The 12,516-nt window shown below is 49.6% G+C and overlaps 1 protein-coding gene across 3 annotated transcripts in view; it reads right to left on the bottom strand.

The window, feature by feature from the left end:
• EXOC6B (exocyst complex component 6B) overlaps nt 1-12,516 on the bottom strand; it is a 161,585-nt gene that overhangs the window by 98,529 nt on the left and 50,540 nt on the right. For all 3 annotated transcript variants that reach the window (XM_075261823.1, XM_075261825.1, XM_075261828.1), the window contains exons 4-5: nt 1,003-1,093; nt 805-850 (exon numbers count right to left, since the gene is read on the bottom strand). In XM_075261823.1, the coding sequence (XP_075117924.1) occupies nt 805-850; nt 1,003-1,093 (137 nt within the window). The remainder of the gene's footprint in view (nt 1-804; nt 851-1,002; nt 1,094-12,516) is intronic.

Genomic DNA, 12,516 nt, shown 5'->3' with positions numbered 1-12,516 from the left:
GTGTCAATACGCCCTGGCGGAGCGATAGGATCTTGGCACGCGGTGCTCTCCTACAGTAGCTTAAAACCATTTGGAATGTAAATATGGCAGCGGGCGGCAGGAGCGGGCACGCGAGGTGTGATCCGATTACACAGATCTTATACGTCCACTGCTCCAACCACAAACCCCGTTCGCGGCAGCGCTACGGGGGCCTCAGTGTTTGCCTTGGCAGGGCTCGTGTTTGCTGAAGGATTCTTAATGGACGGGAGGCTGCAGGAAGGGGAGATAAGGCTGCGGTCACATCTGTATCTGAGATCTAAAATCACGGACGAAAGTTCTGCAAGTACGGCCTGGTCACCGGATACCGCAGCCCCCCGTTATAGTCATTGGGGTCTGGTGCCGTCTGTCATTACATGGATCCGATTTTATGTTTAGCGAATATGACGCACATGTGAATAAGCCGAAACAGCAGGAGGAGGAGGAGGGCGCAGTCACATGACCATATTATAATAAAGACGTTATCCAATCAGAACATCACAAGCGTTGGTAGCTGCTGCCCTCACATGGGGGTCAAAAGGAACAACTTCAGGAGTCGAGGAAGTCAATGAAACGCATGACTGTCCCTGACTGACTGGAAACAGTCAGCAAGCTTGTGAACAGACACAATGTTAAGAGCTTAGAGGTTCTTACATAAAACAGTAACGCAGTGGGTGCTCACTATATCTGATAACCGAGTAAGGACTACAAGTCCCAGATTGCAGGCACAGCTCCGTATCCGTCATGTATGACATCAGTGCACTATAGGGCGAGTCGCTGACTACTTACCTTTTGGCCTTCATCTGCTCCTCTAATTTACTGTACATCTCCAGCACTAAAGAGAGAGACCGACAATCACAACAGAGCAATAACACACAGCGACCCTGTCCCATACCCTGTATGATAGCGTGCACTGGACATATGTACAGTCCCATACCCTGTATGATAGCGTGCACTGGACATATGTACAGATACACCTGGACTTACCGGGCAGGCACAGATTGAGCTTCTCCACAGTGGCGGCGATGTTCCTCTGCTGTACTCGGCACTGCTGCAGGTCCTTCATGGTGGATAATAACTGAGGAAAAGGAAGAAGATCAGTCCAAGATATCTCCATATAATCACTGCTCAGCTTCCTCCCACCAATCACTGCTCAGCTTCCTCCCATCATTCTCTGATATCACCAATCACTGTTCATCTTCCTCCCGTCATTATCTGATATCACCAATCACTGCTCAGCTTCCTCCCGTCATTCTCTGATACCACCAATCACTGCTCAGCTTCCTCCCGTCATTCCCTGATACCACCAATCACTGCTCAGCTTCCTCCCCACCAATCACTGCTCAGCTTCCTCCCCACCAATCACTGCTCAACTTCCTTACGTCATTCTCTGATACCACCAATCACTGCTCAGCTTCCTCCCGTCATTCCCTGATAACACCAATCACTGCTCAGCTTCCTCCCGTCATTATCTGATATCACCAATCACTGCTCAGCTTCCTCCCGTCATTCTCTGATACCAATCACTGATCAGCTTCCTCCCGTCATTCTCTGATACCAATCACTGATCAGCTTCCTCCCGTCATTCTCTGATACCACCAATCACTGCTCAGCTTCCTCCCATCATTCTCTGATACCACCAATCACTGCTCAGCTTCCTCCCATCATTCTCTGATACCACCAATCACTGTTCATCTTCCTCCCGTCATTATCTGATATCACCAATCACTGCTCAGCTTCCTCCCGTCATTCTCTGATACCACCAATCACTGCTCAGCTTCCTCCCGTCATTCCCTGATACCACCAATCACTGCTCAGCTTCCTCCCCACCAATCACTGCTCAGCTTCCTCCCCACCAATCACTGCTCAGCTTCCTCCCGTCATTCCCTGATAACACCAATCACTGCTCAGCTTCCTCCCGTCATTATCTGATATCACCAATCACTGCTCAGCTTCCTCCCGTCATTCTCTGATACCAATCACTGATCAGCTTCCTCCCGTCATTCTCTGATACCACCAATCACTGCTCAGCTTCCTCCCATCATTCTCTGATACCACCAATCACTGCTCAGCTTCCTCACGCCATTCTCTGATACCACCAATCACTGCTCAGCTTCCTCCCGTCATTCTCTGATATCACCAATCACTGCTCAGCTTCCTCCCGTCATTCTCTGATATCACCAATCACTGCTCAGCTTCCTCCCGTCATTCTCTGATACCACCAATCACTGATCAGCTTCCTCCCATCATTCTCTGATACCACCAATCACTGCTCAGCTTCCTCCCGTCATTCCCTGATCCCACCAATCACTGCTCAGCTTCCTCCCGTCATTCCCTGATACCACCAATCACTGCTCAGCTTCCTCCCGTCATTCTCTGATACCACCAATCACTGCTCAGCTTCCTCCCGTCATTCTCTGATACCACCAATCACTGCTCAGCTTCCTCCCGTCATTCTCTGATACCACCAATCACTGCTCAGCTTCCTCCCGTCATTCTCTGATATCACCAATCACTGCTCAGCTTCCTCCCGTCATTATCTGATACCACCAATCACTGCTCAGCTTCCTCCCGTCATTATCTGATACCACCAATCACTGCTCAGCTTCCTCCTGTCATTCTCTGATACCACCAATCACTGCTCAGCTTCCTGCTGTCATTCCCTGATACCACCAATCACTGCTCAGCTTCCTCCCGTCATTCCCTGATACCACCAATCACTGCTCAGCTTCCTCCCGTTACTCTCTCTGATACCACCAATCACTGCTCAGCTTCCTCCCGTCATTCTCTGATATCACCAATCACTGCTCAGCTTCCTCCCATCATTCTCTAATATCACCAATCACTGCTCAGCTTCCTCCCATCATACTCTGATACCACCAATCACTGCTCAGCTTCCTCCCGTCATTCTCTCTGATACCACCAATCACTGCTCAGCTTCCTCCCGTCATTCTCTGATACCACCAATCACTGCTCAGCTTCCTCACGCCATTCTCTGATATCACCAATCACTGCTCAGCTTCCTCCCGTCATTCTCTGATATCACCAATCACTGCTCAGCTTCCTCCCGTCATTCTCTGATATCACCAATCACTGCTCAGCTTCCTCCCGTCATTCTCTGATACCACCAATCACTGCTCAGCTTCCTCCCGTCATTCTCTGATACCACCAATCACTGCTCAGCTTCCTCCCGTCATTCTCTGATACCACCAATCACTGCTCGGCTTCCTCCCGTCATTCTCTGATACCACCAATCACTGCTCGGCTTCCTCCCGTCATTCGCTGATACCACCAATCACTGCTCGGCTTCCTCACGCCATTCTCTGATACCACCAATCACTGCTCAGCTTCCTCCCGTCATTCTCTCTGATACCACCAATCACTGCTCAGCTTCCTCCCGTCATTCTCTGATATCACCAATCACTGCTCAGCTTCCTCCCGTCATTCTCTGATACCACCAATCACTGCTCAGCTTCCTCCCGTCATTCTCTGATACCACCAATCACTGCTCAGCTTCCTCCCGTCATTCTCTAATATCACCAATCACTGCTCAGCTTCCTCCCATCATACTCTGATACCACCAATCACTGCTCAGCTTCCTCACGCCATTCTCTGATACCACCAATCACTGCTCAGCTTCCTCCAGTCATTCTCTCTGATACCACCAATCACTGCTCAGCTTCCTCCCGTCATTCTCTGATACCACCAATCACTGCTCAGCTTCCTGCTGTCATTCCCTGATACCACCAATCACTGCTCAGCTTCCTCCCATCATTCTCTGATACCACCAATCACTGCTCAGCTTCCTGCTGTCATTCCCTGATACCACCAATCACTGCTCAGCTTTCTCCCATCATTCTCTGATATTACCAATCACTGCTCAGCTTCCTCCCGTCATTCTCTGATATCACCAATCACTGCTCAGCTTCCTCCCGTCATTCCCTGATACCACCAATCACTGCTCAGCTTCCTCCCGTCATTCTCTGATATCACCAATCACTGCTCAGCTTCCTCCCGTCATTCTCTGATATCACCAATCACTACTCAGCTTCCTCCCGTCATTCTCTGATATCACCAATCACTGCTCAGCTTCCTCCCGTCATTATCTGATACCACCAATCACTGCTCAGCTTCCTCCCGTCATTATCTGATACCACCAATCACTGCTCAGCTTCCTCCTGTCATTCTCTGATACCACCAATCACTGCTCAGCTTCCTCACGTCATTCTCTCTGATACCACCAATCACTGCTCAGCTTCCTCCCGTCATTCTCTCTGATACCACCAATCACTGCTCAGCTTCCTCCCGTCATTGTCTCTGATATCACCAATCACTGCTCAGCTTCCTCCCATCATTCTCTAATATCACCAATCACTGCTCAGCTTCCTCCCGTCATTGTCTCTGATATCACCAATCACTGCTCAGCTTCCTCCCATCATTCTCTAATACCACCAATCACGGTTCAGCTTCCTCCCATCATACTCTGATACCACCAATCACTGCTCAGCTTCCTCCCGTCATTCTCTCTGATACCACCAATCACTGCTCAGCTTCCTCCCGTCATTGTCTCTGATATCACCAATCACTGCTCAGCTTCCTCCCGTCATTCTCTCTGATACCACCAATCACTGCTCAGCTTCCTCCCGTTATTGTCTCTGATATCACCAATCACTGCTCAGCTTCCTCCCATCATTCTCTAATACCACCAATCACGGTTCAGCTTTCTCCCATCATACTCTGATACCACCAATCACTGCTCAGCTTCCTCCCATCATTCTCTCTGATACCACCAATCACTGCTCAGCTTCCTCCCGTCATTGTCTCTGATATCACCAATCACTGCTCAGCTTCCTCCCATCATTCTCTAATATCACCAATCACTGCTCAGCTTCCTCCCATCATACTCTGATACCACCAATCACTGCTCAGCTTCCTCCCGTTACTCTCTCTGATACCACCAATCACTGCTCAGCTTCCTCCCGTCATTCTCTCTGATACCACCAATCACTGCTCAGCTTCCTCCCGTCATTCCCTGATATCACCAATCACTGCTCAGCTTTCTCCCATCATTCTCTGATATTACCAATCACTGCTCAGCTTCCTCCTGTCATTCTCTCTGATACCACCAATCACTGCTCAGCTTCCTCCCGTCATTATCTGATACCACCAATCACTGCTCAGCTTCCTCCCGTCATTATCTGATACCACCAATCACTGCTCAGCTTCCTCCCGTCATTCTCTGATACCACCAATCACTGCTCAGCTTCCTCCCATCATTCTCTAATATCACCAATCACTGCTCAGCTTCCTCCCATCATACTCTGATACCACCAATCACTGCTCAGCTTCCTCCCGTCATTCTCTCTGATACCAACAATCACTGCTCAGCTTCCTCCCGTCATTATCTGATACCACCAATCACTGCTCAGCTTCCTCCCGTCATTATCTGATACCACCAATCACTGCTCAGCTTCCTCCTGTCATTCTCTGATACCACCAATCACTGCTCAGCTTCCTGCTGTCATTCCCTGATACCACCAATCACTGCTCAGCTTCCTCCCGTCATTCCCTGATACCACCAATCACTGCTTAGCTTCCTCCCGTCATTCTCTCTGATATCACCAATCACTGCTCAGCTTCCTCCCGTCATTCTCTGATATCACCAATCACTGCTCAGCTTCCTCCCATCATTCTCTAATATCACCAATCACTGCTCAGCTTCCTCCCGTCATTCTCTCTGATACCACCAATCACTGCTCAGCTTCCTCCCGTCATTGTCTCTGATACCACCAATCACTGCTCAGCTTCCTCCCATCATTCTCTAATATCACCAATCACTGCTCAGCTTCCTCCCGTCATTATCTGATACCACCAATCACTGCTCAGCTTCCTCCCGTCATTATCTGATACCACCAATCACTGCTCAGCTTCCTCCCGTCATTCTCTGATACCACCAATCACTGCTCAGCTTCCTCCCATCATTCTCTAATATCACCAATCACTGCTCAGCTTCCTCCCATCATACTCTGATACCACCAATCACTGCTCAGCTTCCTCCCGTCATTCTCTCTGATACCAACAATCACTGCTCAGCTTCCTCCCGTCATTATCTGATACCACCAATCACTGCTCAGCTTCCTCCCGTCATTATCTGATACCACCAATCACTGCTCAGCTTCCTCCTGTCATTCTCTGATACCACCAATCACTGCTCAGCTTCCTGCTGTCATTCCCTGATACCACCAATCACTGCTCAGCTTCCTCCCGTCATTCCCTGATACCACCAATCACTGCTTAGCTTCCTCCCGTCATTCTCTCTGATATCACCAATCACTGCTCAGCTTCCTCCCGTCATTCTCTGATATCACCAATCACTGCTCAGCTTCCTCCCATCATTCTCTAATATCACCAATCACTGCTCAGCTTCCTCCCGTCATTCTCTCTGATACCACCAATCACTGCTCAGCTTCCTCCCGTCATTGTCTCTGATACCACCAATCACTGCTCAGCTTCCTCCCATCATTCTCTAATATCACCAATCACTGCTCAGCTTCCTCCCATCATACTCTGATACCACCAATCACTGCTCAGCTTCCTCCCGTCATTCTCTCTGATACCACCAATCACTGCTCAGCTTCCTCCCGTCATTCCCTGATATCACCAATCACTGCTCAGCTTTCTCCCATCATTCTCTGATATTACCAATCACTGCTCAGCTTCCTCCTGTCCTTCTCTCTAATACCACCTATCACTGCTCAGCTTCCTCCCGTTATTCTCTGATACCACCAATCATTGCTCAGCTTCCTCCCGTCATTCTCTGATACCACCAATCACTGCTCAGCTTCCTGCTGTCATTCCCTGATACCACCAATCACTGCTCAGCTTCCTCCCGTCATTCTCTGATACCACCAATCACTGCTCAGCTTCCTGCTGTCATTCCCTGATACCACCAATCACTGCTCAGCTTCCTCCCGTCATTCCCTGATACCACCAATCACTACTTAGCTTCCTCCCGTCATTCTCTCTGATATCACCAATCACTGCTCAGCTTCCTCCCGTCATTCTCTGATATCACCAATCACTGCTCAGCTTCCTCCCATCATTCTCTAATATCACCAATCACTGCTCAGCTTCCTCCCGTCATTCTCTCTGATACCACCAATCACTGCTCAGCTTCCTCCCGTCATTGTCTCTGATACCACCAATCACTGCTCAGCTTCCTCCCATCATTCTCTAATATCACCAATCACTGCTCAGCTTCCTCCCATCATACTCTGATACCACCAATCACTGCTCAGCTTCCTCCCGTCATTCTCTCTGATACCAACAATCACTGCTCAGCTTCCTCCCGTCATTATCTGATACCACCAATCACTGCTCAGCTTCCTCCCGTCATTATCTGATACCACCAATCACTGCTCAGCTTCCTCCTGTCATTCTCTGATACCACCAATCACTGCTCAGCTTCCTGCTGTCATTCCCTGATACCACCAATCACTGCTCAGCTTCCTCCCGTCATTCCCTGATACCACCAATCACTGCTTAGCTTCCTCCCGTCATTCTCTCTGATATCACCAATCACTGCTCAGCTTCCTCCCGTCATTCTCTGATATCACCAATCACTGCTCAGCTTCCTCCCATCATTCTCTAATATCACCAATCACTGCTCAGCTTCCTCCCGTCATTCTCTCTGATACCACCAATCACTGCTCAGCTTCCTCCCGTCATTGTCTCTGATACCACCAATCACTGCTCAGCTTCCTCCCATCATTCTCTAATATCACCAATCACTGCTCAGCTTCCTCCCATCATACTCTGATACCACCAATCACTGCTCAGCTTCCTCCCGTCATTCTCTCTGATACCACCAATCACTGCTCAGCTTCCTCCCGTCATTCCCTGATATCACCAATCACTGCTCAGCTTTCTCCCATCATTCTCTGATATTACCAATCACTGCTCAGCTTCCTCCTGTCCTTCTCTCTGATACCACCTATCACTGCTCAGCTTCCTCCCGTTATTCTCTGATACCACCAATCATTGCTCAGCTTCCTCCCGTCATTCTCTGATACCACCAATCACTGCTCAGCTTCCTCCCGTCATTCCCTGATACCACCAATCACTGCTCAGCTTCCTCCCGTCATTCTCTGATACCACCAATCACTGCTCAGCTTCCTCCCGTCACTCTCTGATACCACCAATCACTGCTCAGCTTCCTCCCATCATTCTCTGATACCACCAATCACTGCTCAGCTTCCTCCCGTCATTCTCTGATACCACCAATCACTGCTCAGCTTCCTCCTCACCAATCACTGCTCAGCTTCCTCCCATCATTCTCTCTGATACCACCAATCACTGCTCAGCTTCCTCCCGTCATTCTCTCTGATACCACCAATCACTGCTCAGCTTCTTCCCGTCATTCTCTGATGCCACCAATCACTGCTCAGCTTCCTCCCATCATTCTCTGATACCACCAATCACTGCTTAGCTTCCTCCCGCCATTCTCTGATACCACCAATCACTGCTCAGCTTCCTCCCGTCATTCTCTGATACCACCAATCACTGCTCAGCTTCCTCCCACCATTCTCTCTGATACCACCAATCACTGCTCAGCTTCCTCCCACCATTCACTCTGATACCACCAATCACTGCTCAGCTTCCTCCCGCCATTCTCTGATACCACCAATCACTGCTCAGCTTCCTCCCGTCATTCTCTGATACCACCAATCACTGCTCAGCGTCCTCCCACCATTCTCTCTGATACCACCAATCACTGCTCAGCTTCCTGCTGTCATTCCCTGATACCACCAATCACTGCTCAGCTTCCTCCCGTCATTCCCTGATACCACCAATCACTGCTTAGCTTCCTCCCGTCATTCTCTCTGATATCACCAATCACTGCTCAGCTTCCTCCCGTCATTCCCTGATACCGCCAATCACGGTTCGGCTTCCTCCCATCATTCTCTGATATCACCAATCACTGCTCAGCTTCCTTCCGTCATTCTCTGATATCACCAATCACTGCTCAGCTTCCTCCCGTCATTCCCTGATACCGCCAATCACGGTTCAGCTTCCTCCCATCATTCTCTGATATCACCAATCACTGCTTAGCTTCCTCCCGTCATTCTCTGATACCACCAATCACTGCTCAGCTTCCTCCCATCATTCTCTAATATCACCAATCACTGCTCAGCTTCCTCCCATCATTCTCTAATATCACCAATCACTGCTCAGCTTCCTCCCGTCATTCTCTCTGATACCACCAATCACTGCTCAGCTTTCTCCCGTCATTGTCTCTGATATCACCAATCACTGCTCAGCTTCCTCCCATCATTCTCTAATATCACCAATCACTGCTCAGCTTCCTCCCGTTACTCTCTCTGATACCACCAATCACTGCTCAGCTTCCTCCCGCCATTCTCTCTGATACCACCAATCACTGCTCAGCTTCCTCCCGTCATTCCCTGATATCACCAATCACTGCTCAGCTTTCTCCCATCATTCTCTGATATTACCAATCACTGCTCAGCTTCCTCCCGTCATTCTCTCTGATACCACCAATCACTGCTCAGCTTCCTCCCGTCATTCTCTGATACCACCAATCACTGCTCAGCTTCCTCCCGTCATTCCCTGATACCACCAATCACTGCTCAGCTTCCACCTGTCATTCCCTGATACCACCAATCACTGCTCAGCTTCCTCCCGTCATTCTCTGATACCACCAATCACTGCTCAGCTTCCTCCCCTCATTCTCTGATACTACCAATCACTGCTCAGCTTCCTCCCATCATTCTCTGATACCACCAATCACGGCTCAGCTTCCTCCCGTCATTCTCTCTGATACCACCAATCACTGCTCAGCTTCCTCCCCTCATTCTCTGATACCACCAATCACTTCTCAGCTTCCTCCCGTCATTCTCTCTGATACTACCAATCACTGCTCAGCTTCCTCCCGTCATTCTCTCTGATACTACCAATCACTGCTCAGCTTCCTCCCCTCATTCTCTGATACCACCAATCACTGCTCAGCTTCCTCCCATCATTCTCTGACACCACCAATCACTGCTCAGCTTCCTCCTCACCAATCACTGCTCAGCTTCCTCCCATCATTCTCTCTGATACCACCAATCACTGCTCAGCTTCCTCCAGTCATTCTGATACCACCAATCACTGCTCAGCTTCTTCCCGTCATTCTCTGATACCACCAATCACTGCTCAGCTTCCTCCCGTCATTCTCTGATACCACCAATCACTGCTCAGCTTCCTCCCATCATACTCTGATACCACCAATCACTGCTCAGCTTCCTCCCGTCATTCTCTCTGATACCACCAATCACTGCTCAGCTTCCTCCCGTCATTCTCTCTGATACCACCAATCACTGCTCAGCTTCCTCCAGTCAATCTGATACCACCAATCACTGCTCAGCTTCCTCCCGTCATTCTCTGATACCACCAATCACTGCTAAGCTTCCTCCCGTCATTATCTGATACCACCAATCACTGCTCAGCTTCCTCCTCACCAATCACTGCTCAGCTTCCTCCCGTCATTATCTGATACCACCAATCACTGCTCAGCTTCCTCCCGTCATTATCTGATACCACCAATCACTGCTCAGCTTCCTCCCCTCATTCTCTGATACCACCAATCACTGCTCAGCTTCCTCCCGTCATTCTCTGATACCACCAATCACTGCTCAGCTTCCTCCCGTCATTCTCTGATACCACCAATCACTGCTCAGCTTCCTCCCCTCATTCTCTGATACTACAATCACTGCTCAGCTTCCTCCCGTCATTCTCTGATACCACCAATCACTGCTCAGCTTCCTCCCGTCATTCTCTGATACTACCAATCACTGCTCAGCTTCCTCCCATCATTCTCTGATACCACCAATCACTGCTCAGCTTCCTCCCGTCATTCTCTCTGATACCACCAATCACTGCTCAGCTTCCTCCCCTCATTCTCTGATACCACCAATCACTGCTCAGCTTCCTCCCGTCATTCTCTCTGATACTACCAATCACTGCTCAGCTTCCTCCCGTCATTCTCTCTGATACTACCAATCACTGCTCAGCTTCCTCCCGTCATTCTCTGATACCACCAATCACTGCTCAGCTTCCTCCCGTCATTCTCTGACACCACCAATCACTGCTCAGCTTCCTCCCGTCATTCTCTGATACTACCAATCACTGCTCAGCTTCCTCCCGTCATTCTCTGATATCACCAATCACTGCTCAGCTTCCTCCCGTCATTCTCTGATACCACCAATCACTGCTCAGCTTCCTCCCGTCATTCTCTGATACTACCAATCACTGCTCAGCTTCCTCCCCTCATTCTCTGATACCACCAATCACTGCTCAGCTTCCTCCCGTCATTCTCTCTGATACTACCAATCACTGCTCAGCTTCCTCCCGTCATTCTCTGATATCACTAATCACTGCTCAGCTTCCTCCCGTCATTCTCTCTGATACCACCAATCACTGCTCAGCTTTCTCCCGTCATTCTCTGATACCACCAATCACTGCTGAGCTTCCTCCCGTCATTCTCTGATACCACCAATCACTGCTCAGCTTCCTCCCATCATTCTCTGACACCACCAATCACTGCTCAGCTTCCTCCTCACCAATCACTGCTCAGCTTCCTCCCATCATTCTCTCTGATACCACCAATCACTGCTCAGCTTCCTCCCGTCATTCTCTCTGATACCACCAATCACTGCTCAGCTTCTTCCCGTCATTCTCTGATACCACCAATCACTGCTCAGCTTCCTCCCGTCATTCTCTGATACCACCAATCACTGCTCAGCTTCTTCCCGTCATTCTCTGATACCACCAATCACTGCTCAGCTTCCTCCCATCATACTCTGATACCACCAATCACTGCTCAGCTTCCTCCCGTCATTCTCTCTGATACCACCAATCACTGCTCAGCTTCCTCCCGTCATTCTCTCTGATACCACCAATCACTGCTCAGCTTCCTCCAGTCATTCTGATACCACCAATCACTGCTCAGCTTCCTCCCGTCATTCTCTCTGATACCACCAATCACTGCTCAGCTTCTTCCCGTCATTCTCTGATACCACCAATCACTGCTCAGCTTCCTCCCGTCATTCTCTGATACCACCAATCACTGCTCAGCTTCTTCCCGTCATTCTCTGATACCACCAATCACTGCTCAGCTTCCTCCCGTCATTCCCTGATACCACCAATCACTGCTCAGCTTCCTCCCATCATACTCTGATACCACCAATCACTGCTCAGCTTCCTCCCGTCATTCTCTCTGATACCACCAATCACTGCTCAGCTTCCTCCAGTAATTCTGATACCACCAATCACTGCTCAGCTTCCTCCCGTCATTCTCTGATACCACCAATCACTGCTAAGCTTCCTCCCGTCATTATCTGATACCACCAATCACTGCTCAGCTTCCTCCCGTCATTATCTGATACCACCAATCACTGCTCAGCTTCCTCCCGTCATTCTCTGATACCACCAATCACTGCT

Source organism: Leptodactylus fuscus, chromosome 1, assembly GCF_031893055.1.
Source record: "Leptodactylus fuscus isolate aLepFus1 chromosome 1, aLepFus1.hap2, whole genome shotgun sequence".
NCBI classification, from domain to species: domain Eukaryota; kingdom Metazoa; phylum Chordata; class Amphibia; order Anura; family Leptodactylidae; genus Leptodactylus; species Leptodactylus fuscus.
This window is presented reverse-complemented; position numbering and strand designations above follow the sequence as displayed.